Here is a 27,798-nt window from a genome sequence, read left to right as displayed (position 1 = left end):
TGAAACAGTTGAAAGAGTGTGTTGCACACCTGGTCTTATCGATTGTTGAAGGGCTGTCTGAGATATGAGCTGCAGGCTGTTAGATTTACATCAGCTTTGAAAGAACGACCCATTTCGCATGTACATTAGTTTACATGGTCTCTGTCGCACATTACTACTGGTCTGAACCTATAAACAATGTTCAAAAAAGCTGAATCTCTGAGGTTTGCCCTCATTTTCATTGTTGCTTGTTCAGTTATTTCTAATAATGAGGTCTCATCTCTTAAAGCACTCAGTAGTAAGAAAGTTTAATCACATATTTGACACATGTAGACTTTAAATGATCTATGATCTATTAAAAGTGTCTCACAGGTTTGTAATAGTGAAGTTAGTGGGCACAATCATTATGTTCACGATCAGACATACAGACATACAGACATACAGTGTGCAAAATCTCACCACTAGATGTCACTAGACTGTAGATTGCAGTCAATGCTACTGTAAGGCTTTTAATCAAACTAGCAGTAACATTTTTGTATTATTAATGGCACACTATTAAACACTAATAAGTGCTCTACTGATCACTTGTAAAGCTTCTTACTCCTTTGAGTACTTCTAATCCAATCATCTGCCTAATTTTTCTTCAGTTACTCGATTAGTCAGCGATTATTTCAATAACAAGTTTACAGATGATGCAGTGGAAACGCTCTGAGGGAGGCTTGAGCTGATGTTCCCAGCTGCTGATGACCATGCTAAAGAGCCTCTTTACAGGACAAGCTATAATTATAACTATAATTAAAAATGTGATGTCCACCTGTACACACAAAAACTGAAGATTGGAGTTCTCAGCATTCGTTCATACCTTTATTAAAAGGTATCCACACCTTCTAAAACAACTTCGATAGAGCATGATATTGATGTGGGTGATGCAAAACCAATCCGGCAGAGGTTCTACAGAGTCTCTGAGGAAAAGAGGAAAATAATTGAGCAGGAAGTTCAGTACATGTTGGAAAACAACACTGCAGTGCCGTCGTCATCAAGCTGAGCTTCCCCATGTTTGTTGGTTGAAAAAGCTGATAAATCACCATGTTGTTGCACAGACTTTCGTAAAGTAAATGCAGTGACCAAACCCGATTCCTATCCTTTGCCTCATATTGACGACTGTATTGACCAAGTTGGTGCAGCAGAATATGTGAGCAAGTTTGTGGCAGGTGCCACTGACTCCCAGAGCTCAGGAAATATCTGCTTTCATCACGCCATCCGGTCTTTATTCATATACAGTCATGGGTTTTGGTTTACGCAATGCTCCAGCTACATTTCAGCGACTCATAAATATGGTTGTTAATGGGCTGAAAGGCTGTGCTGTTTACCTAGATGACGTGGTGGTATATAGTAGCACCTGGGAGGATCATCTGGATCGTATTCGCACTCTGTTTGAACGACTAGTTTGGGGAAATCTGACTATCAACCTGGCATTCCAAGAAGTTCAACTCCCATCAGCTGAATTATTCGGTCATTGAAAAGGAAGCTTTGGCATTAGTTTTGGCCTTGCAGCATTTCAGAGTATATTTGGATTCTGCTCGGCCAATTGAGGTATCTTCTGACCATAACCCTCTCACTTTCTTGAACTCATTGCAGAACCCAAATCAGAGGCTCATGCATTGGCTCTCTTTTTGCAGCCTTACACTTTGGACATCCAGCACATTAAGGGCAAAGATAATGTCTTGGCAGATGCTTTGTCCCGTGCCCCTTTGTAACCAGCAGCTTCACTCCTCATATGCTTTGAAGTATGTCCTCTCCAGTATCGTTTTCCTTCCTCTTAAATTGCTCCTAGGTACCAAGGTTGCTGAGGTTGGAAATGTGCTGAAGATGGAAGGACTTTGAGCATGCAGAAAGGTGTTGCGTGGGTGTACATATGTTGGACATTAATCTCTACACGTTCTTCTAGCTGCAAATTCATAATGTACATGATTGTGTTTGTCGCCTCAGGGTGAAACTCTATTCTATGGGGGGAGTGTGACAGCCAGTGGGCTGGCCTTTTGTTTTGCTTTTTCTGTTACCTGTTTCTTGCAGGTAGGTGGAGCTGACCCAATTATAGATGCAGCACACCTGAGAAGGCCAGTCCCAGTATATAAAGACATCTTGACTGAACCATGGGCGGCTGTCTCCATCCATCGTGTTTATTTGAGGCTTCAGTTATGGCTGTTATATCATTTCAATTGTGTTTCAGTTTCTTCACCTTATTTTCATTAAATATATCGTACAGCCTTTAAAAGCCTGTGTGTGGTCTCCCACTTGCTTGTCACTTCCTTTGAGCTGGGTTGTGACAGACCCGGCTCAAAGACAGACATTTTCCAATACAGTAAGAGACAGTCAATCGAACGGCCTCTGTGCTGGTGAAATTCAGCAATGCTCTGGGGACTCATTCAGTGGAGTGGCTTTACAGATAAAAGCTCCCAACATAAAGAAAAATGGCAGCAAGGAACTTGAGCTGAAGACTGAAGATTGAGGGAAAATGTGTTTATTGCAGAAGCACATACCTCAGAATTACTTTGGCTATTTTATTTCTATCCCATAGCTTTAAAATTCTTTGGATGTTCTTTGACATCACACATGACATGAAATACAAGCAGATTCTGGAGTGGCTTAAATGATTTGAATTACTAACTACACTGTATTTTTACACACCAGTGCTGGAGCTCCCACAGATCCCACGAGGCAGGTCAAGTTTGGCTTGATTAAACACTGGGGCATCACATCCACTAAACATTCTCAGGATAATGTTCAAACTGTTCATCACCTTTATGATATTAACTAGAATGCAGAATGTTACTATGGTGCTGATCAGCAGCTTCATGAAACCATAGGTATTTGTTTCCATTCTGTGAGGTCTTGTGGATAAAGTCAAGTTAATGACAAGGTGCAATAACAATTTTGGCATCTATGGTACATGGATGTGGTGCTTCTGGCTCCCCATATACAGTATGTATGGTCAACCGATTTGGCTCAGTGTGACACTCTTCGTGTTCAAGCCCATAGTTTCAGAGATTCATTCATTCATTGTGCAACAGCTGCTAATATTTTCACTGTCTGCAGAACTGGAGGGCTCTTAATCTTCACATGAGTTCAGAGTTCAGCTGGCACAGCGATTTAGAATCTTTTACCCCATGTGGGTATATTAAATTTAGTCTATGGTATTCAGAAAGTAAACAGTACAAGGACTGTGTTTGTTGGGCCAAAACCACAAAAGATGATCTCCTTGATGAGGAGGAGTTGATACAACCCCTCTTCTCTGACTCCGCCCACCTCTGCACTGCTGCTTGAGTTTGGTCTGAAGTTCTGCTGACAACCCCGACTCTAGACGATATGAATATAACAGTGCTGGAAAAAAAACAAAAAACAGAGTCTCTTCCACCAAATCCAATATTTACATTTTTTATTAGAAATGGTCAACACCTGTAACATATCTGACTCAACTTTGCATGTTTCCTGCAGGTGAAGGGCTGCTCATCATTGGAGGACACAAAGTAGAAAGCATGAGTGAGTCACTAATGTCTTTGTTTCAAATCCTGCTAAAGATAAAGTCTTCATTTGAAATTTAAAAATAAATGAATAATACATAATATATGTCCAGGTATTTTATGAGGAAACACAATTATTATTTAAATATCCCACATATTCACATAGGATGGTCCTTGAACATGTATCATCTTTAGCTTTTTTTTAGGATTGATCTACTATGAGACTTCAGTCTGATTTGATGGCAGATTATGCTTGTTCCCTTGCTCTTAAAGAAGTTCCCTCTAAAGACCCCTAAGAGTTACGTTCCAGAAGTAGTACAGTACACACTTTATTATTCGTGTTAGACAGCAGTAATCCTGTCCCTGTCCTGTGTAAGCCCAGTGTTCCTCCAGCGTCGCTTCCAGGATATTTTTGGCCAAATATCCAGAATTTACAAAGTAATTAGAATACAATTTCTGTTAAATAAGATAACATTTTAAGCATAATAGTCTGAAAACAGAAGGGGAGATTATGGGTTTACTCCACATTTGTTCAGATGCTGCTGACTCTAATCTCTGGTAACCACATTTCCTTAAAACCTTTGCTACATATATATAAGGTGAATCCTGCATTTTATAGGAATGTTTTCTGTACGTAACACTGGACAGAGTAACCTATTAAGCTGTTGCGTGAGGATGTTATAAATGAAAATTGGCACCAAGTTTGGCTTTGTTGACCGGGCCTTGTGATGTGTGCCCCCAGACTGTTTATGTAGGTTTTCAGTCATCCAGGTCGAAGCAGTGTAGGGACAACCCCCACGAGGGTTTAAACACCAATGACTCTCCACCATTGGGTTTTAGAAATGACGAGGCCTCTTGGATGAGCGGTGAAATGTCTTCACAAAACTTAAAGTCACTTTCTTTCCAAGCTCCTTTTACTGTATTCCCAAAATATAAAATCATTTCGAGAAAGACTTCAGGAAAGATACATAGTGAGTAATGTATAATGAGATACATATTAAGCTTTCCATGTTAAGGAAAGTATTAAATGTTAACGATCTACATCCACAAGATAAAGCAATCTCTAAATTTTCCATTTACAAGATCCTTCAACAAAGGCATAGTGAGTTACTCTTTCTGGGCACTGCAGGTTCATGCAGCGTTAAGGAAAATCAGAACCGGGACAACCACGTCTCCAAAGAGGGAATTGCAGCTGAGGCTGTTCAACTCCCCAGTGGGAATGCGAGGCATGGGCGGAAACGTCCCTTAGAAGAAGGCAATAATGGACATACCAATTCCAGGTACAGGCCCAGGAAGCGTAAGAAAGTCCCTCGGCCCATACCGCCCAAAAATGCTCTTATGCAGCTGAATGAGATCAAGCCAGGGTTGCAGTATAAGCTCCTCTCTCAGACTGGGCCGGTCCATGCACCAGTCTTTGAGATGACCGTGGAGGTCAATGGGCAGGTTTTTGAAGGTCTGGGTCCTACCAAGAAGAAGGCTAAGCTGAGTGCAGCAGAAAAGGCACTGTGCTCCTTCGTCCAGTTTCCTAATGCATCGGAAGCACATGCTGCCATGGGCCGGACCCTGTCTGCTCACACGGACTTCACCTCGGACCATGCCATTCCAGATATGCTCTTTAGTGCATCGGAGACATTCAACCCTACAGAAGACACTTTTTACCTTGGTTCCAATACCAGTTTCTTCAGTTCACTGGGAATAGAGTACCCATTGCCATCCTCTCCTGTCCCAAACCTGGCACAGTCTCCCATACCTCCAGCACCCTCCGCCTTCATCTCCCTAACAGCCGGCAAGAATCCTGTCATGTTTCTCAATGAGGTGCGGCCAGGCCTCAAGTATGACTTTGTGTCAGAAAGCGGGGAGAGTCATGCCAAGAACTTTGTCATGTCGGTGACGGTAGACTCTGAGAATTTCCAGGGTTCTGGGCGCAATAAGAAGCTGGCCAAGACTCGGGCTGCCCAAGCTGCTCTGTCTGCTCTCTTTAAGATACAGCTGGACCAGACACCATCACGACAGCCAATACCCAGAGAGGGACTGCAGCTTCACCAGCCACAGGTGAGCATGGAAGAAATCAGTCTGTCCCTCCGTCTGACTCACTGACAGACTGACGTATGTGTGGCCTCTTCCTGATGACAGCATATTTGTCACACATGTTTCAGATCATCATTGGTGAGGGTGAGATGATTATACAGCATCTTTAATAACTTTAAAAAACAAGTTTGTATTTATTTTGGATTTCTTTTAATACACAGGGCCAGAATTATGCATGTCTGTGCATTGGGACCAGCAAAGACTGTTCAATTCAATTTTATTTAAATAGCACCAAATCACAACAACAGTTTCTTCGAGGTGCTTAGCTGACCGTAACTACATAGAAGAGTAACTCTGCATTTGATCTTAGCTCATGTTTAAATCCTTTATCTAATTTGCTGGCCGGGGTTTCTGATGAACTTCAGCGATGCTCTATTTTGAGAGTTCTTGAACTCTGTAAGAGCCCCTTTCTTTAACCAGAAACGATGGAAAAGTGGAACACGGATGTGTCTTGATGCATGCTCAGTCATCCAGGAGAAACGTTTCGTCACTCATCCAGGTGACTTCTTCAGTCTCAGCTGACTGCAGGTTTCCCCAGCCTTATAAACAGTACATTTGCAGAGTAACATAGTGTACGCTGTTAAGTGCCAGGAGGATATGGCGTTATTTTTGTGCCACTATTCTGAGTGCACATAAAAAAAAATTGCTGTAAAAGCTGCTGCTCATGATATCGGTTTGGATACGTGGTGAGAGGGAAACATGAAGGTGATACAAATCATACCAACAAGACAGTGTACATCACCGTGTTTGTTTTAGTTCAAAGGCTTTATGGTTTTTCCTGTAACACCTGGTGGTGTAGTCGGTGATTTTTTTGTCAGTTCAGCCTTTTATATTATGTTTAACCCGAGTGACCACCCAGTCAGCTGGTGGGTAACGGGCATCTCCGAAAACGTTAGAGCACTTTTGCAAATATGTGATGTCTTGATGAATCGAGCAGATATTTGAAGTTTACACAGAAACATTCTCGCATGAAAATATCTTAAAAGTTTATTTTGTGACCCAGAAAGAGTAACATTTCAAACTCCGCCCCTCTGTGTTCCTCCGCCACTGCCTCGTTTGAGTTTTGCATGAAATGCATTCTGTGATATTGCATTTTGTCATTTCGAGCTGATTGGAGACCAGAACAGCCAATCAGGTTTTTTTGCATCCAAGTCTGTGATTGGCTGGTTTTGTGGCACAAATATAACGGTGTAGAGAAAGAGTTGAAGGCACGGGCAGAAATGTTGAGAGCGTGAGCAACACATTGTGATCGAGCGCAAATGCAAAAACTGAGCGAGAGGGGCTGCTGTTGTGTGTGTGGATAATAGCAAACACTGAAATACATGTTTTGCACGCAGCAATGAATTTTGTTCACTCAAATTCAGCTTTTCTTCGCTCAAAATAAATTTCTCCTCAAAATGCAACACTTGCACCTGCAAACTTTTTTTTACGTGCGCTCAAAATAGTGGCACAAAGATAACGCCATAGGAGGATTGCCAGGATTTATGCATCAGGGAAACCAAACAACCTCTGGCTACAACACAGCAGAGCCACCTCGTCAGGCCAGGACTCTGCAGTCTATCTACACCTACAGGCCAGTGGACTCTTTCAATGATGAGGATGTAACATCCTGGACAGGGAGGAACGCTGGTTTGAGGGCGGAGTCAAGGAGTCCATTTACGTGAAAAGAGAAAGACCATCTCTGAATCGAGGAGGGGCCTAAGGGTACATCTGTCACCATCTTACAATGCTGTGATTGCAGCCATTCCCCACCTCTCTGTGAATGGGACTCATGGTTATTGATCAGTGGTTGTTGATCAATGGTCATGAGAATTTGCATAATTAAGATTAAGGAACTGACCTCCCAGCCCATTGTTGCTTCAGTGGGCTGGTTTCAGTCATTATGCAAATGTCCTGTTTATAAGATTGGAACCTGCAGTCAGCTGAGACTGAAGACGTCACCTGATGATGACGAAACGTTTCTCCCACTGAAAACATCCAGATGAACAGAATCAACTTTTGGAGAATACGGATGTGATTGTGCAACAAATCCATTCCTGTTCTGATGAGGGGGATTTAAAGTGATTACCTGAACCATGTAAGTGACAAATATAAGAAAAAGAAATCAGGAGTGAGGATTTCTTTTGGACTACAGCCTGAGTTGAATGAGGCAGGGCTGTATTGATCATGGACAGATCCTCATTGCTCATGACCACGCTGTCTAAGGCTGATTGAAGATGATAGCTTTAGGAGATAACTTTCATGATGCTGAGAAGCTATATAAACATGCTTCCAATTCCTATATTACAACAAAGCTGCTATGTTAACCCTCTGTGTGCTATTCAAACACTGCAATTTGTTATACCAGCCTTTCCAAGTCATTTGTTGAATTAAAGGATTTGGGTGTTTTTTGAAGCTACTCACATCCCTGCTTGGCTTTCACAGTTATGCAGCATTCCTTAATGAAATAAGGAATGATATACTGAAATATGGATTTAAGCTGCTTTAAGTAACTTCTTATCCTCCTTCACTAACATTTTCTTTTGCTAATGTTTGTTAAATACAATTGAATAACAGTTGCTTCTCTAAAATTGTTGGTTGGATATTTGTTATGTCTTATTTCACATAATTTCACTGTTGCACTTATGTGTCACTCCTCAGGTCCTGGCAGATGCAGTCTCTCATCTAGTTATTGATAAGTTCAGCAAACTGACGGATAACTTCAGGGCTCCACATGCTCAACGGAAAGTCTTGGCAGGTGTTGTCATGACAGCAGGTATTCTTGTAGCCCAGGTCATCTCCTAATTAGAAGGTTGCTAGTCTGATCCCAGCTGCTCCGAGAGTTTAAATGTGTACATAAGGCTCATGCCACCAACCCCCAACCAAATCTGCAGGAGATCTATAGTGAGGTACGCGTACTTGTTCAACTCAATTCAAATGACTTTTATTTATACAGCACCAAATCACAACAACAGTCGCCTCAAGGTGCTTTATACTGTAAGGTAGACCCTACAATACATACAGAGAAAAACCCAACAATCATATGACCCCCTGTGAGCAAGCACTTTGGTGACAGTGGAAAGGAAAATGCAGAGAGGCCTATTAACACATAGTGACTGAAGAAGAAACTCCCAGTGCATCATGGGAATCCCCAGCAGCCTACACCTATTGCAGCATAACTAAGGGAGGATCCAGGGTCACCTGGTCCAGCTCTAACTATATGCTTTAGCAAAAAGGAAAGTTTGAAGCCTAATCTTGAAAGTAGAGATAGTGTCTGTCTCCTGAATCCAAACTGGAAGCTGGTTCCACAGAAGAGGGGCCTGAAAACTGAAGGCTCTGCCTCCCATTCTACTTTTAAATACTCTAGGAACAACAAGTAGGCCTGCAGAGCGAGAGCGAAGTGCTCTAATAGGGTGATATGGTACTACAAGGTCATTAAGATAAGATGGGCCTGATTATTTAAGACCTTGTATGTGAGGAGCAGGATTTTGAATTCAATGTTTAAGTTGTTTGTTGCTGGTTTTTAGTTTGTTTTTTGTCTGTTTGGGAGCTGACACAGTCTCTATGGAGATGGGTTTGGGGGGTAGCAGGAGGAGAGAAGCTGCAGAGAGGCGTGTAAGACTGCGACTCTGCTTCCTGGTCCCAACTCTGGATAGTCATATTTTGGGGGGTTTAATAAAGTTGTGGGATGGATCCAAGGTGGGATGGATGCGTCTCTCTTTATAATCTGTTTATTCACAAGTCAAATAGTGAAGTATTAGTTTGAATGAAAGCCTTACTAGTACTACATGTAAAGCTGGCTTAATGCAGAAAGATCAATCTTACTATAACTACAGCTTAGAATCAAATATGTAAATTAGGCAAATTCAATTACTGATAAACTTTTACACTTCTTACAAAGACCAGACTATTGGGATACTTAATATTCTGTTTCTTCTGGGCTGCACTGTAACTGCACATGTGAGCATATTTTCTATACATGACAGCAGGCACACAAAGGGACACAGGTACAATAGGGGGAGGCATTGAGAGGAGGTATGAAAATAATACATTTACATTAGCTAAGGTAACCCTTACTCCTAGCATGTCAACATCTGGTGGCCTGGCATTGATCTTAATGCATCTAAATCACAGTATCAGCTGAACCATTAGTTCAAGGGCAAAGTGGCCGTCGGTTGGAGGTCAAGCAACTGCTGTTAATCAAATCAACCAATTTGAACTCAGGAACTTCTTTAAACCAGCTGGGGCAGGGATAGCTCAGTAGGTAGAGTGGTCGGCCCATGATCAGAAGGGGGTCGGGGGTTTGAATCCACTGAGCGGTTACCCTGAGGTTCCATCTCTACACACAGCTCCCCAGGTGCTGGATTGGTAGCTGCCCACTAAGTGAATGGGTTAAATGCAGAGGACTAGAAATTCCCCCGTGTGGGACTATATAGAATTAAATGTTTAAAAATTAATCAGCAGTCTCTGACAGTCTCAACAGTGAGAAGACACGAGTGAAACCAAACATGGTGCATGATCATGCTTCATAACAAGGTCCAACAACAATAGACTGGTATAATGTTTGATGGTCTATATCTGCTTTACAGCTTATGCACATGGGCTACACAACTTGATAATCTTGTGAGTAAAATGGGTAGAGCTCTGTCAGCGGTGGGAAAAGTTCCAAAATAAATGACACCAAATATTTTGAATACATTAGGTTAGTCACAGCTTGATTATTGTGTGGAGGTGTTTCAACTAAAGTAATTAAAAGTTCCAAGTTTAAATCATGCTGCTCATTGTGCATTGCAGTGCTCTTCAAGAACCAGTGCAAATCCGATTTATCATAACTTGGGCCGGCTAATTGTTCGAGGTCATGTCATGATCAGAAATGTACTAGTGAAGAGATTATGGACGATGTTACATCAAAATTGAGTAAAGGTTATAAATAGAAAACACTAATCTACCAAGTTGATAAGTTTCAGTTCAGTGAAAGCACTACTTCACAACAAAAGATGGCTCATGTGAGCAAGCATGAGTGGGAAGGAAAATCTATCTTTTAAGAGGAAGAAACATCTGGTAGAACCATGTTCATGGAGGGACAGTCATCCATCATGTTTGAGGTGAGAGTAAAGAGAAGACAGCAGAGAGAGAGAGACTGGAAATATGGTAAACTAAAGGATTGTTAATGATTAAATACATTAGTGATATATAAACACGCACCAAACAAAGGTGAGTGACGAATTTAGTCCATCATTGGAAGTCCAGTTCAGTGTAACTTGTTCTGCAGCAATGGAGGTTGATCAAGCCTTGAAAGCTGCTGCTACTAATTCCTACAGCTGTTCCAACTTTTCTGGATTACTTCCCCCTCTGTCTGCATAAAAGCAGTGCTGGGACACACTGATGTACCCTCGTGAGCATCAGCTGAACAGTATTGTACTGCAGAAAGTAGTGTGTTGCTACAAACATGGTGAGAAAAACCAATGGAAGAGAGACAGACCATCATAACACTTATAAATGTAGATCTGCAAAGAAAGTCAAGGTGTCAGTGAGTCCAGTTTCCTTCAGCATCAAAGGCTCAGAAACTGTGACAGCAGGAGGTCTGCAGACCCAAAGACACGACTGACTCAGAGGAAAAGTTTCTGAAAGTTAAGAGCTGTGTGATGGCGGCTCACAGGACAACAGCTTCAAGCAGCTCAATAGTGGTCGTAGTGAGAAAGTCTCAATTTCAGCTGTGAAGAGAAAACTGCAAGCTGCCGGTTTGACAGGACGAGTGGCAGCAAGAAAGCTCTATCTGTCCCACAGGATCTTAGCTCGTTCATTCTCCACCTCCTTTGGGGGTATAGGAGCCATATGAGTTGCTCCTTTTTTGATTAAGTGCGTTGGTTTAAATGGACTCACTGTATTGGTGCACTGCTGAGTATGGATATGCTAAAGCTAAATCTTTGCTCCAGGAGAACTTTGGCAATTCGCTGAGAATTGCTGCTGCCTACATTGAAAGGGTCAGTAAATGGCCTCCTATACAATCTGATGACGTGAAGGCTTTGCAGGAATATGGGTTTTTATTAAGGCAATGTTGCAATGCAATGGGAGACGTTGAGTCCTTGCATGAGTTGGATGTCTCTGCTAATATGCAAGCAGTTATAAAAAAGTTGCCTTATAAGCTCAGGGATAAATGGAGGAATGTTGTGTGCAATCTGCAGGAGAGGTTTCAACGTAAAGTGGTTTTTAGCGATGTTGTTGAGTTTGTCGAAAGGCAAGTGAAGATCGCAAGTGACCCATTGTTTGGAGACATAAAGGATCCTCCAACAGACATCAGAAAAGAGGCGAGGAATGGTAAGTCTCAGTTTTACCCTAAGGCTAAGAGGAGTAGTTTTGCTACTACGGTGGCCAAGGTGGAAGGGAAGATTGAGCCAGTGTTGAGGCGTTTGAGTGGTTCAGTTGTGACCAAGGCTTGCTTGTTTTGTGGAGCAGGGCATATGTTGGATTTGTGTCCTTCATTTGAAAGAAAGTTGCACTGTGAAAGATTATCTTTTTCGAAAGAGAATGGTGTGTTTTGGTTGTCTGCGCATTGGGCACAGAAGCAAGGACTGCACGAAACGTCTCATGTGTAAAGTCTGTAATCAGAAACACCCCACACTCTTACATATCCACTCCAGCCGAGGGAAAGCGTTTCAATGCAAACTATAGGAGGGAGAGAACCACCAGATGAAGGTCCTTCGTGTGCTGTGCAAAGCAGTGGTGTTACTGGGGCTGGTGAGCAAAATAGTGTTCTGTCCATGATACTAGTTAGAGTGAAGTCCAAGAAAGGTAATCAGTCACTGATAACCTTTGCTTTTCTAGATCCTGGGAGTTCAGCTTCATTTTGTACTGATGGGCTCATGAATAGGCTGAATCTTTCAGGAAGGAAAATTGGCATTCTGTTGCGGACAATGGGTCAGGAGAAAATGGTCAGTAGTTATGTGGTTCCAGATCAGCTGGTTTGTGCTGCCAGACGCTTGTGGAGTCCAGGCAGCTCCTTCAGCCGGCATGAATCATGTCAGGGCCTGATGCTGTCCAACTCTTCATACTGGAGCTTACTGGTCTCCTATAAACAAGCATTTGGTGACAGTAGGAAGGTAAAACAGCTTTTAACAGGAAGTAACCTCTGGTGGAACAAGGCTCAGGTACGGGCAGCCATATGCAGCAATTGGCTGGGGTAAGAGGAGGGAGACAGGGCCATGTTTGGACAGGTATCCTTATTATGCAGATTGGAAGATAAGATATGTGGAAAGATAAAAGAAACAGGGAGATTTTCAGTTGAAGCCACATAAGCAGGCACGTGGTAGCCTGGTTACTCTGAGAGTGGTTTCTCAGCAGGACATCTTTCCTTGAAGAAAAACTGTTCCAGACACTATTCATTTTAAATTTTCTGGATAATAAAATATGCTGAAGTTGAAGCGGTCAAATTGATTCGGCTGAAGTGACAAGATGTTAGGGACCTTATGAACCAGTGCAATGTTTTACCCATCCAGGTGCAGATGTGAAGGAGGCTCAGGTCATCTGCGTATCCACAGGGACAAAGTGCATCGGTCGTGAATACATGAGTAACCGAGGTTTGGCCCTCAATGACTGCCATGCAGAGATTGTAGCTCGTCGGTCTCTCATTAGGTTCCTGTACTCCCAGCTGGAGTACTTCCTCAGGTAAAAGCCTCCCACCTACTTTCAAAGTGCTCCCTACAAACACTGTACATAGAACTGAGTCTACCAAAGCAGTCTTTACCCTTACTTACTGAATCAAAAGAACTAAATACAGTTGGTCTGTTGACTGTTTCTACAGTGGTGTGAAAAAGTGTTTGGGTCCTTGCTGATTTCCTATTTTCTGTATGTTTGTCATACCTAAATGTTTCAGATCATTAAACAAAAATATAAATATTAGACAAAGATAACACAAGTAAACGTGTCTATTATTAAGGAGGAAAAAATCCAAACCTACATGGCCATGTGTGGAAAAAGTGATTGGCGATGGCCCCGAAACCAAATAGCTCTTTGGGCCACCCTTAGCAGCAACAACTGCAGTCAAGCATTTGCAATAACTAGCAATAACTCTTTTACAGCACTGCAGAGGAATTTTGGCCCACTTTCCATAATTGTTGTATTTCAGCCACATTCGAGGGTTTTCGACTATTAACCACCTGTTTAAGGTCATGCCACAGCATCTCAACCGGTTTCAGGTCAAAACTTTGTTTTGACCTTGTTTACTAGTGTTATCTCTTTCTAATGTTTATATTTGTTTGATCATCTGAAACATTTAAGTGTAATAGAAATGGAAAAAATATTAAATCAGGAAGGAGGCAAACACTTTTTCACACCCCTCTAGTGTTTTAACAAATGAGCAATTACTGTCAACCAGCCGTTCTGAACATTTCAGAAAGCACTGCTAGCCTACCAGTCTTTTGTCTGCATTTCTGTTTTAGTAACAGTGAAGAAGAACATCAGAAATCCATTTTTATGCGGTGCGATAACAGTCAAGGCTTCAGAGTAAAGGAAAATGTCCAATTCCACCTGTATATCAGCACCTCCCCCTGTGGAGATGCTCGCATCTTTTCACCTCATGAAGGCGGAGTGGACGGTAAGTGGATTATTATGATCGTTACAAATAGAGATTCATAGTGATGAAACAATATTTGTTTGCCTGAAAATATGTAGGTTACTGTTATGTCGTCAGTGATTTTTCACCTGTGTCAGATCAGGGAGATGGACATCCCAACAGAAAGGCCCGTGGGCAGCTGCGCACTAAAATTGAGTCTGGTGAGGGAACCATACCTGTGCACTCCAGTAACACCATTAAGACATGGGACGGTGTTCTTCACGGAGAAAGGCTGCTTACCATGTCTTGCAGCGACAAGATTGCAAGGTGTCTGTTTTGTTTGTTACATGCTCACATGGAGATTAGCAACATCACATGTTGTCCTTTCCTGGGGGCTTTTATGGCCAGGTATAAGGGCATAAAAGCTCTTATACCTGGGCCCTTTATATAATCTTTGTAAAGTATGAAAGTACAGATAACAATCTAAGGAGCTTGGAAACAAAAGCGTCTGGACTTAAGTTTTCTTGAAGACATTTCATCTGAGAAGTTCTTAAATTCTAAGAAAAATTGGTGGAGAGTACCAGATTTTAAGCCCTATGGGAGTGTCCCCCCAAGAAGGTCATGGACCCCCTTATGATCGACTACCTAATCACATGAGGCAAGGTGTGAAAATCGACGTGGGTCACAATCAGCTAAGGTTTCGGGTGGACCTACTGTGAAACCTGGCCCCACCCTATCATGTGATTTCCTGAGGTCAGATGGCCCAGGGTGTGAGTGGGAGTTAAAGCATCTGGGAAGGATCTCAAAACTGGATTATAGATGACAGATAGTTGGTGTCGTAAGCCCCGCCCTCTGTTCAAAGATGATTGTTCACAGTGGACATAGATGCTTCGTTCTAGAACTGAAGAAGCTTCTCGGATGAGAGGTGAAACGTCTTCAAGCAACTGAAAGAAGTCCAGACGCTTTTCTTTCCAAGCTCCTTAGACTACCATGACCTGCATGACCGAGAACCTTCACAGATATACAGATAACATTAAAATTATACCCTCCCCACCCCCTCATATAAATTTGAGAGTTTTGTCAAAAATTTCTGAAGTTCATTTTTAGCTGAGCAAGGGATTTTCAACATAGCATTTATAAACATACTAACCCTTTTTACCTTCTTCAATATGATATGTGCCCTAATTACTAACTTTCTAAGGTGGCCTTTGTGGCTGGAAAGAAAATTATACAAGGCACTGCTGAGAGGCTGGGCCGATACAATATGTAATAACCAAGTACATCCATGAGCCTTGGTTTTATTTAATGTTTTATTAAATAAATAATAGTACTCTGGGAATACTATGAATAAGCATCTTATGCTTCCACATCGTGAGATAACATTAGCCAGGCAAACTTAAATGAAATGGGCTCAGCTGTCATCATCATCATTGGACACATTTGGTTTCCTCCTAATTCAGAGTGAGCTAATGGCAAGAAGGAGAAGGAGGAGAAGAAGAAGGCGGCGGCGGAGAAGAAGGCGGCGGAGGAGGAGAAGAAGAAGGCGGCGGAGGAGGAGAAGAAGAAGGCGGCGGAGGAGGAGAAGAAGAAGGCGGTGGAGGAGAAGAAGAAGGCGGCGGAGGAGAAGCGGCAGAGGAGAAGAAGAAGGCGGCAGAGGAGAAGAAGAAGGCGGCAGAGGAGAAGAAGAAGGCGGCAGAGGAGAAGAAGAAGGCGGCAGAGGAGAAGGCAGAGGAGAAGGCAAAGAAGAAGGCGGTGGCGAAGAAGAATTTTGATTGTACAGGTCGTCGAATAGGCAAAATAGATTTTGGTGTGAACTCATTTCTACTAGCCATTGTCTATGCTGTCGTCTAAATGCACAAGTTTAACACTCCATCTTCATATTTATAGCCTTGTACTATCCATTTGTTCTAAATATTAAAACCAGCTCTGCAGAATCACTTTAGTTTGAAGTGTTTTGGAAGAGATCAATGGGAATCCTGTTGATGTGTACAGAGGCTGAATCTAGGAGGACACTAACAGCAGCAGACCCCTCTGTGCCTGTATCAGATTTATATTTTCAGGAAATACTAATCTGCTTTATTTCTTTGTTTCTGTCAATTTCTCTGAAGATTTTACTCTGTTCCTTCAGGTGGAACGTTGTCGGATTTCAAGGCTCTTTGTTGAGCTACTTTACTGAGCCCATCTATTTCTCCAGCATCATCCTGGGCAGCCTGTACCATGCCGACCACCTCTCCAGAGCCATGTACCAGCGGATTACTGAGATTGAAGAGCTGCCACAGTCCTTTAGCCTGAACAGGCCACTGCTCAGTGGTGAGAGGCACTGTAGTTTTCCACAGCTCACTGATTTCTCTGATCTGTTCATTCGGACCTGATTGTTCTGAGAATCTGAAACCAGGTCCTGCTCACAGATTTTATGGAAAATTCCCAAACCAAGAGATATAATTTTTGTTTTAATTTTTAACATTTGAAAGGTTGCCAATTAATTAGTAAAATAATCCATGAGGTAATGAAAATGGCTGGCAAAATGTGTTCACATGTTTTGAACCTGTGTACAATACACAGCATTGATATCAAACCCATTTTACATCATGGGCCATGTACAGCCCACTCTGATGTGAAGTGGGCCAGTAGTGTGGATGGCATTCATGGCCGTGGGGGTCTTTATTATTAGAATAATTAGTAAAATGTACAAAAATACAGTTAAAAGTTAAAATCCACACTGTGAAGTATGCGACACACACACCTCCCCCACACACCCCCACCGCACAACTGAGGCCGGGGAGCCATCCAGCCGAACCTACCCCCCCCCCCCCCCCCCCCCCCCGAGGCTAATGTAGAGCACGGGCCGGTCTCTACTTGTGGACGAACCTGCCCGCCCCCCAAGTGGTACCCGAAATACTGAACCTCCCTCCGTCCAACCGCACACTTCTTCGGGTTGGTCGTGAGCCCCGCCTGCCTCAGGGACTCCAGGACTGCAGCCACCCGCTGCACATGCTCCGCCCAGGTGTCCCTATGGATGATCACGTCATCCAAGTAGGTGGCAGCATACGCAGCGTGCGGACGCAGCACCCGGTCAATGAGGCGCTGAAAGATGGCCGGGGCTCCAACAAGCCGAATGGAAGCATGATGAACTGGCACAAACCGTACGGAGTGGAGAAGGCGGTTTTCTCCTTGGACTCTGCAGACAAGGGAATCTGCCAGTAGCCCTTGGTTAAATCCAGTGTCATGAAAAAACGGGCCGTGCCTAACCGGTCCAGGAGCTCGTCGACCCAGGGCATGGGATAAGCATCAAACTGTGACACCTCCTTCAGAACCATATGGTCTATATGGTTCTGAAGGAGGTGTCACAGTTTGATGCTGGTGTAGCCCCATCATTCTCATGGTGAAGAAGGATGGGTCTCATCCTTCTTCACCATGAGAACGATGGGGCTACACCAGGCGCTGTGCGACTCTTCTATTACTCCCATCTTCAGCGTTTCGGCCAATTCCCTCTGAACGATTTGCCTTTTGTGTTCAGGGAGCCTGTAGGGCCATGAACGCACCATCACGCCAGGCTGTGTTTCAAAATGATGCTCAATGAGAGACGTTCAGCCGGGCAGGGGGGAGAACATGTCGACAAAGCACTGTTGCAGCGCTCTCTGGGCCTGTGTGAGATGGTCATCACAATGGAGGGAGGCGGGAATGATAGAATTTGGCACCTCTGGCCCCAACTCATCTCTCTCCTTAACCAGGCTCACTAGAGAAGCAGACTCGGCCTCCCTCCATGCTTTCAGGAGGTTGAGGTGATAAATCTGCGTGGCCCCTCCCCTGTCCATTCGTGCGACCTCATAGTCAACGTCCCCCACTCGCCGTGTGACCTTAAAGGGACCTTGCCATTTGGCGAGTAACTTTGAGCTAGAAGAAGGGAGTAATACAAGCACTTTGTCTCCCAGTGAAAATTGCCTGAGTCTAGCCCCTCTGTTATACAGGCGCTGCTGACGCTGCTGAGCCTGGAGCAAATTCTTCCGTGATAACCTCCCCAAAGTGTGGAGTTTCCCTCTCAGGTCCAACACGTACTGAATCTCGTCTTTTTGCGGGGCTCGGACCATCCTCCCAGCTTTCTTTAATTAGGTCGAGCACCCCACTTCGAACGGCCGATCCTCGCCAGTCAGCTTGCAGGCACAGAACCGCCGGCGATGGTCTTCCGGGGTGAGGCCCATCCGGTCCAACATGGCCCGGCACACGTCGTCGAAGCTGCTCCACGAGGCTGGCGGCAGGCCGTGGGCCCACTCCGCTCGCAGCCACTGGCACGTTCCGCTGTAGCACGGAACGCCTCCAAAAAAACCTGGGGATCGTCACCGTCCCCCATCCTGGGCATCACCACTAACAGAGGCGGCGACTTCGGCGACGCAGCACCTTTTGACCAGTTGCTCCAGGACCTTGGTCTGGTGGTCTGAATGTTCCTGGAGCTTCATCAGATGTTCCCGCTGGGCCACGGCCTGGTCCCGGCACATCGTCGCCAACTCCGCCAGCATCTGTGCCAACAACTGCACAGGCTGAGTGGGCGACGCATCATGGGGGTCAGACATCCCACACTGGGTTTTAGCACCACTTGTGAAGTATGCGACACACACACCTATGCACCGTGACAGCTCGTTCCAGTCCAGCCAACCTCCCGCTCGACTCTGCCGTCACTATATAGACACACAGAAGGAAGACACTCATGATACAATCGCCACCACCTGTGGCTCCCCTGCCTCCCGGTACCACCCCCCTGAGCTCACCACTCCACCCCTCCGCTGCAGCTACGCCAGGGACCACACCTCCACCACACACACATTTCCTCACCTTTTCTAAAACTGTCCGGTGGGCTGGATTGGTGTTTTCAATGAGCCGACTCTGAAACTCTGACCTTTTGTACAGCCAAACAGCTATCTCATTCATGTTTTTTAAAATGGTTTAATGTGCCCAATATGCAGGAATAAGTAACACAGAGGCCCGTCAGCCAGGAAAAGCTCCAAACTTCAGTGTGAACTGGACGGTGGGGGACAAGGGTTTAGAGCTGATCAATGCCACCACTGGGAAAGATGATCTGGGTCGACCCTCCAGGCTTTGCAAACATGCCCTCTACAGCCGATGGATGAATCTACACTGCAAGGTAACACAGTGCTGATTTTTCAATGCATGTACTGTAGTGTGAGATTGCATACTGTATCTATCCAGTCTTTAAGTGATGACGTGATGAATCCTGCTTCCGGGCCCAAAGTAGTCTGCATTTAATACGGCTGTTGTGTTTTTAACATGTTTTAATGCTTTTTATCTTGTTCTATTTAATCTCAACGAGCCCCTAAAAACAGTCAGTGATCACTGTCGGCCTCTCGGTTTTTATTATCGCTAATCATTTTAAAGCTCAGTTTTTAAACAATTACGATGTAGCTACAGTATATTAATGACTAACCTCGTATTGTGGATGGATTATCTCAGTTGTTCTCCTGGCTGAAGTTTGGTCCGTTTACAGCATCCTGCCATGTGATTGCATTTGTCTCTAACCATCAGGAACCCTCACGTTAACTTTTATCAAGTCCTCCAGCTTTACTGTTTATGCTATGCTAACATAGCTTTGTCGCGCTAGTGGTCACGTAGCACATCATTATATACCAGCTAGCCCAACTTCAGTAACCCTACAAACGTCACTGCTGTTTAGTTTCCTGTCTTCATTTATCTTGGAAGTGATAACAGAGCTGTACGTTTTAATGTTTCAGAAATCTCTCAGTCAGAACATGTTATATCATGTTTAGGTGGAAGCTAGCGAGCTAACTTCCTGCTAACTTCTAACTCTGAATGTAATAAATCCTGTTTTCATGGATACCTGGATGTTAAACTTCATTGTTACACCTGGTAAAGCAGCAACGCTGATCATTTTATTACAGATGAAAGAGTTTAGACAGCTTTTAACTCTCTATGATGTCCCAGTGATTGTGTGACCTGCAGCGGAGTTTGGGCCCAGTTACGGCTAATGACGTCAGACTTAACGACCGGATTAATAATGAAAGTGTGTGAGCAGGAGGTCTGGCCAGAAAGCCTGCGCGCGAGCTCTTTTCTCTTCCTGCACTGTCCAATAAAGGCAAATGTCAAAAAGATGTATTTTTAAAAAGTCATTCCTGGTTGTTGCACATTGTTGCTGTTGTCTAAGTGAAGGCTTGTCTCCATTATACCATAGCTCTCCTCCATGCTGCGAATCAGAACGGTGAGACCCAGAAGCTACCATGAGGCCAAACAGGCAGCAAAGGAATATCATTCTGCAAAGCAGACACTCTTCAGGGCCTTCCACAATGCTGGACTGGGCGCGTGGATAAAGAAGCCTATAGAGCAGGACCAGTTTGCTCTCTCCAGCTGATGTACCTCATTCTACCTTGATTTTGTAGCATTGTGCTACTCCCTCTTAGCCTGGACTACATGTTAAAAAGGTCAATATTCAGTCAATTATACAACTTCATACGAAGGGTAAATGTAAAAACAGACCGAGAATAGCAGCAACTTTGTAAACTGTTAGTTCTTTCTCAGGTATGGTTATGCAAAATTAATCAAGTATGAAAACCTTTGTTTTCACATTCTGTATTGGGAGCTCTAATGATCAGAGCTGCACATCTCTCACTGACTAAACTCACAAGGACACAGCATTTCTTTCTGAGTTCTAATACACACACTCGTATGTCTTATCTGCTTGAAAAATGTGTGTCGTTGCATCTTCTGTTCTCAGGTAAGCACACCTACAGTCTGTTTATCAACTTTATTTTTATGCATAGCGGTTTAACATGCCTGGGCACGCTTAAACTGCCATGTTCACAACCAAGTAACTGTTGGAACAGTTACAATATTTTAATTACTTTTAGTCAATTTCGTATCAATTACAGAAACTGAAACGTGAATGAAGAATAATTCCTGAGTTCCAGTGGGAAAACAAAAAGTCAGAAAAGACCTTTGTGAACACTTTGGAGTTACCAGGATTTCTAAATTGCAAGATTTGCAGAGTGTTGCGGTCTAGCTCAGTTTTTCATGAAGGGTATGCCGGGCAGACTTCAATATCTTTCAATCCCATCTTTCTTCACAGTAAACAAGCACTCTAGCAGTCTGTGACTCTTCAGTCTGGCTTAAGTTGGATTAGACTTGCAGTCAAGACCGCCTAATCTGAGACCAAGACAAGACCAAGTCGAGACGAGACCAAGACAGAGTCAAAAACAGTCTTTAAACTGCAGCCAGATGCTGCTTCGTTTACGGGTTTCAGGCATAGTTATGTGTTTTTGCTTTCGCACAGCCCTCCTCACCGCTGTCTACTGTCTCACTCACTTACTGAGAGGACGGACGCACGCTCCACTTGACTGTCGCCTCTCTCACCCTCTCTGTTTTTCACACAATGACATTATCCTATATCCTCGCATGTGATTGGCCACAATATGGAGGGATTGGAGCGTAGCAGAGCCACTGTGTGAGAGCTGAGCAGCAAAAGGAAATGAAGTGAGGGTAGAAATGACTGAAAGATTAATAGGCTCTGTTTTGAGTTTTGTTCAAAAAAGAATGACTTCATGTAGGAAAAAAATAAATATCACATATGCAGGACACCTTAAACTAGTTTTTTAATTAAGCAGTGAGGCAGAACACAGTCAGGGCTGTATCAAGACACGAGGACTAATCCCCAATTCAACCAGACCCAGAACTGATCCGGAATTAAAACAGGACTACAACAGTTCAAAATCAGGACTACTGAGGACTTAACAAAACTAGATGATAGTAGCACTAAAAATCATCATAGACCTGCACTACACTTATTTTTTAATTCTACCAAAGTACAATATTTAGATTCAGAAACATTTATATAATTATTCAGCCTTGTTGTGCAAACAAGCTGCAGAACTTAATAAATGTAGAATTTGAAAAGTAACAAATGGTATCTAAAAAGTTACACTGGATACATGTTCTGATGAGTTCTCCCTCTCTGCTCCTCTCTCTCTCCCTCTCTGCTCCTCTCTCTCTCCCTCTCTGCTCCTCTCTCTCTCCCTCTCTGCTCCTCTCTCTCTCCCTCTCTGCTCCTCTCTCTCTCCCTCTCTGCTCCTCTCTCTCCCTCTCTGCTCCTCTCTCCCTCTTTGTGCTGACAATCATCAAATATACAGTTGAAACCACATATTTATTTACTCTCCAGATAAAAACACTTTTTTAATTGTAACATCAAATCAGACTAAATGTTTATTTTTTAGATAAATATAAAAACATATTTGTTAACTTTAAGAGTAAAGAGAGAAACTGTCTGTATTTCTTAATTGCAAATGGCACCAAATTGTATTCAAACTGAGCCACACTTATGGAGCTCCACAGTTCTGTTCCTGGTGTTTTGTTGACATCTCTTGATGTTCCCATGTCACAGAAACAGGCTCTGTGTTTTGCCTTATATGCATCCACAGCTGTGCCACCAGTTTACTCACATGGACTCTACGAACCAATCAGAAGCTTCTTCAGCTCAGAATGGAATCGTCTGGAGTTTCTTATTAATTAACAATAAACTTAGTGTATATGTGCTCCTAAATTTGATGAAAGCTCCCTCTTTTTATTCTGACATTTAAAAGTCTCAGGTACATCAAAGTGCTTCACAGACGAGCCACATTTGTGGGGTTACAGCAGTAAAGGAGCAGGAAATACAATTATCAGCAAAAGAAATACAGTTATAAAAGGGTGACGTGACAACAAGCATGAACCGGGGAAAAGTTAAAAACTAAGTTGTTTGGAAGGCTTAAACAGGTGGGTTTTTAAATGTGATTTAAAGGATTGGATGGATTCCGACGCACGGACATCCATCGGCAAGCTGTTCCAGAGGTATCCGATAGCTGTTTCAAGGGCATGTGACTGTCAAAGATGATCATTCCTGTTTTGTTTTCATTAAGGGTGAGAGAGTTGTGCAGTAGCCAGTCTCTAACATCAGCAGGCAGTTGAACAAAGGCAATAGAGGGGACTGGAGATCCAAATCCAGAGGAAAATAGATTTGGATATCATCCACATAACAATGGAAAGAAATATTATGATTTCTGAAAATTTGTCCCAGGGGTAACGGATACAAAGAGAACAGGGTAGGACTTAACACAGACCCCTGGGACACACCACAGCAGAGGGGTGCAGAGGAGGAAGAACGATTCCCCATAGAGACAGAGAAAGTCCTCTCATTTAAGTATGATTTGAACCATGAAAGTACTTTGCCTTTAAGACCAACTACATGTTCAAGCCTTGAAAGGAGGATGTCATGATCAACCGTATCGAAGGCAGAGGACAAGTCTAAAAGAACTAAAACCACAGGACGCCTTGTATCAACAGTCATTAAAAACTCTCAGTAGGGCTGTCTCGGTGCTGTGGTGAGGTTTAAAACCAGACTGGAATTTTATCTAAATCAAAACACGTTTACTCTAAATTGATGTTTAACAGTAAAAAAGTTTTTGTTTTCTCCCTAAAGTGTAAATATCTGGTTTCAACTGTGAATATCCTGCTGTGTATTGAAATCTCTCTTGTTTTGAGAGTATATCTTGTTTTGCATAGATATACTGAACAACACCAAAGCATAATATATAAAATAACATCTACCAGAGTTTTTTCTTTGAAAGAAGCTCTTTGTGTCCATTGTTGTGTTCATCAGTACGCAATTGAAACCGATTTAGAGAGTTTGTTTAGCCGTGGAGGGTAACAACTGAAAATATGAAATGTAAGCTGAGACTCTCTAAAAATAAACAGCATTGTTGTTGTTCGGCTTTTTATTTGTCCATTTGTTGATTCACTCGAAGAGCAAGTAACGCAACCAAGTGATCAGTTTGATATCAATCTTTTGTGATACACCGTCATATTTACATTATTAGTTCAGTACGAATGATTTGCTTTGGTACCTGGTCAAACTTAAGCTCTCCTCTGTCTGCAGCAAACTCGCAGGCAGCAGCTTCTCCCCCCTCGCTCACATGGGTGCTGTGCTCAGTCGCCTAGTGCCTGAGCTCGGATCATACCAAAATTAGGGGGAATTTACGACGGTGCGCTCTGTGCTTCGTGTGCTGTTTTTGTTTTATACAGTTGTCAGCCAGGCATCTAACTAACAAATTACACTCCAAAAGACCCCATGCTTCTGAAAAAATGACCTGGGCGTAAGCCCAGTATGCCACCCCCCCGCTCCGCTGATGGTTGACTCCAAATCTCACGAACACTATGTCGATTTGAGAACGCAGGACCGAGACAGCGAGACCTAGATGAGACCAAGACCACTCTCGAGTATCTTTGAGCTACAAGTCTGACAGTATGACTTTATTGAATACTCCCTCTTACCACACTGTTTTGATACAAAGTTACACCCAACAGTGTAACTTTGTAAACAGAATATTCATGCAAACTTCAGGCCACGTGAGAGTCCAGAGCTTCCCACGAAAATCCAACACTGTTAATGTCACCAAAGAGGTCGTCTGTGGGTGTTTTTGATTAGCACTCAACTCTTAATCTCCAACACTACGAATGATCAGTCAGCTCAAACAAGTTCTCAGTCTTGTATCATCAATCTGAAATCATGTTCTGTCTCCCATAGTGTACGTGATCCTTCAGCACTGCTTAAAAGACTGCTGCTTGCCTTTCAGAATGAGGAGTTGCTCCCAAATGTCACAAACTGTACACACCTTGCCTTTAAGTCCTGCAGTTTTTAGTTGTCTCGTTTGGAAGGGTCCTGCTGCAGTTATCTATATACCTAGCACTAACTAGATACCCAACTGCAACTTAAGCAGTGAAACTGCTCTCCTTACACAAACCCTCTTACACTAGAGTACAGTACCAACCTTTGTGCAGCGAAGCTCAACTAAACCAACATCTTCATTTGTACAGAGGCAGTAAATCACAATACTTCTGGAATCCAGCATATCTGGTTGTAGACGTGGTGTTGGCACAGATACTGTAGTCCTTTTTACTACCAGTTAAAACCTGTGAAATTCCACCTTTTCCAGGATTCCTGCTGTTCTTTTATAATTGTAATATACCTCAGTAGACCTTATATCTCAAGCCTCAGAGGAGGATGTGAATGGACTGCAACCAACAAAAGCCATTTTTAACTAGTTTAACATTTGTAAAGAGTGAAAGTAATGTGAATCCTGCTGTTCGTAGTTTAATGCTGAAGACACGCCCCATCTTTGCGCACCTGTGAACCTGACCCCTCTGTGCTTGAATCTTTCCTCTCCATGTGCCACTAACAGGTGAGCTTCTTTGGTTGCAGATTGTTCACTTTGTTATCGTTCCATAAAATAAAACAACCCCTCGGGGCCAAATGTGTGAGGTCTACCTGTTAAGCATGTAACATGTAAGTGTCTAATATATACAAATACAGTCAAGTCCCTGATTTAATGAATACTGAAATAATGATCAAATAAAATGCACTGAAGTGTATTGTTTTGGGTTGTTTGGGTCTTTGAAAATCTTTTCTTAAAGTAGATTATTTATATTCACCCTTACTATCCTACGTTTGACTAAGAAAGACGGAAAGCTTTGGAAGGATTTGTTCTTTGGACTCGAACAGTGTGGACCGTTTAGAGACCAAACGAGGCTCTCCCCTGTAAGAAACAGAGATGATGAGGTGGTCTGTCTGAGGAGTGGGGAACTCCAGAATCCACCCAGGGGGTGGAGTGTGCCTGCTTAACCAATCCAGAGAGAATTAGTACCTAAACAAACCAGTGCAGTGAACTTGCCCAAGGACCCTGGTCACACATAGCATTAGGCTTTATAATCAGTCCTCCTCCTTCCAGAGACAACGCTACCATCCTAAAAATCACCATTTAATCACTCGGCCCCGTGAACGTCGGGGAAACTGTGCCAGAACATCGTGTTTTATGCCAGCTGGTGTTGGTGGAAGCAGTCTGTAACACTGTGATACTGACAGACCCCCTCAAAGGAATGTGGCCTGGGCCTGTTGAGGAATGCACTCTTCCCACCTTTTTCAAGTCTACAGGCCCGACTGGAGGACAAAGGATGGTTGCCATGGTAATGGGAATGTCCTGACCACCGTGTAAACATTCATGCTTCTCTAACAGAGTGATCCAGGTCTGGTCCTCCAAAGAAAGAAAAAGCAAAAGTAGGCTGAACAAGTGACAGTGACAGCATCCTGATTTATTAAACGGCAAATTTAACATCTTAATGATGTTATCTTAACTAAGAGGGTGGCACGAGCAGTCACAGCAGCCCGGTGCTCTCCACAACTTTGCGGCTTTCTTTTTATTTTGTGTGTTTTTGTTTCACTTTTCCTCCGACATGCAGGAGCACATATGCAGTACAGTAAGGCTGAACTGCTCACGCTTCTAAACCACAAAAACCTGCACACCTTCGCTGACAGTGACTGGGACTCACTCCCCCCAGAGATCCAAAGTGACACAGACTCTAATTTCACCATGCCACCGCTGAAGTGGCGTAGGCGACGGAGGCACAGGGAAGAGAGCGGGACTGAGGGCTAGGCTACGTGCTAACCCACACAGACCGGCTATTCCGAGTCTCTTCCTCACCAACTCACGCTCAATGAACAACAAATCAGATCACTTTTATTGTAGCATCACATGTGCAGGTACACTGGTACAGCACATGCGAGTGAAATTCTTGTGTGTGAGCTTCACAAGCAACAGAGGTGTGCAAAATACAACAAGAACAAAGCAAAATATAAGAATGGGAATCTGAGAATTATAAGAATAAATATATGTACAAGAATGTATGCACATTACTGAATATACCAAATATGTATATATACAGTATATATGTATGTATGTGTGTGTGTGTGTGTGTGTGTGTGTGTGTGTGTGTGTGTGTGTGTGTGTATAAAATAAAATATACATTATACACCAACAACACAGTTAACAACACTGCTGCCCGGACACAGAGTACATGATGGTTCAGTGTAGACCCTTCTACTTGCCGAGAGAGCTCACAGCAGTTTATGTGCCGCCGCAAGCTAATGCTAAGTCAGCCACCATTGTTCCAGTGCCCAAGAGGAACACAGTGAGCTGCTTGAATCACTATCGTCCAGTTGCTTTAACAGCCATAATTACCAAATGCTTTGAGAAAATCATCATGTCACACATTAAAGCTGCCATCCCTGCAGACCTCGATCCACACCAGTTTACATACAGGGCAAACAGGTCGACAGAGGACGCCATAATAACAGCTCTTCACACAGCCCTCACACACCTGGAAGTCGTAACACCTATGTTAGAATGATGTTTGTGGACTTCAGCTCGGCCTTCAACACAGTTCAACCCCACAAACTGGTTAATAAACTAAGCAACTTGAGACCCAGCAGCTCACTGTGCAGCTGGATACTGGACATCCTGAGTGACAGACCCCAGAACGTCAGGATGGGAGAGCACACCTCCTCCACCCTCACTCTGAATGTAGGTGTCCCACAGGGGTGTTACCTCAGTCCCCTCTTATAGGGCTTTGGAGCGTGATGTCACGGGAGGGGGCGTAACCACCGAAGCGCCATTTTAGCAGGTCAAGCTTAGGGCTAAAGGAGCGAAAGCACACAGATAGCATCAGCAATAGCATGCACTTCGGGAAGGGAATAAGCTGGAAAATGGGCTCCCTTTTTATCATTTCCTCACCTGGAAGCAACGTGAGGCAGCTCATGTATCGGATGTTACCAAGAGAAGGCGTCTAGCCTGGATA

At 43.5% G+C, this 27,798-nt stretch overlaps 1 protein-coding gene across 2 annotated transcripts; it reads left to right on the top strand.

The window, feature by feature from the left end:
• The first annotated feature begins 541 nt into the window (after positions 1–541).
• On the top strand, positions 542–21,758 carry LOC146682272 (double-stranded RNA-specific editase 1-like). Of its 2 annotated transcripts, none has more exons than XM_085448924.1 (9): positions 542–795; positions 4,630–5,552; positions 8,229–8,343; positions 13,064–13,232; positions 14,006–14,160; positions 14,277–14,445; positions 16,247–16,428; positions 19,077–19,255; positions 20,318–21,758. In XM_085448924.1, the coding sequence occupies exons 1-9, from the start codon at positions 723–725 to the stop codon at positions 20,492–20,494; spliced, it is 2,142 nt and encodes a 713-aa protein (XP_085305050.1). In that variant the 5' UTR covers positions 542–722; the 3' UTR covers positions 20,495–21,758. The 2 variants fall into 2 exon arrangements, with proteins under 2 accessions (XP_085305050.1, XP_085305051.1); XM_085448925.1 differs by lacking the exon at positions 542–795 and adding an exon at positions 3,489–3,519.
• The last annotated feature ends 6,040 nt before the right edge of the window (positions 21,759–27,798 follow it).

This window comes from Copadichromis virginalis, linkage group LG23 (assembly GCF_057382275.1).
Source record: "Copadichromis virginalis isolate Kocher_CV1m ecotype Utaka linkage group LG23, C_Virginalis_male_GT1.1, whole genome shotgun sequence".
Lineage (NCBI taxonomy): Eukaryota > Metazoa > Chordata > Actinopteri > Cichliformes > Cichlidae > Copadichromis > Copadichromis virginalis.
Note: the sequence above shows the minus strand (reverse complement) of the source record. Positions and strands in the feature narration are given on the sequence as shown.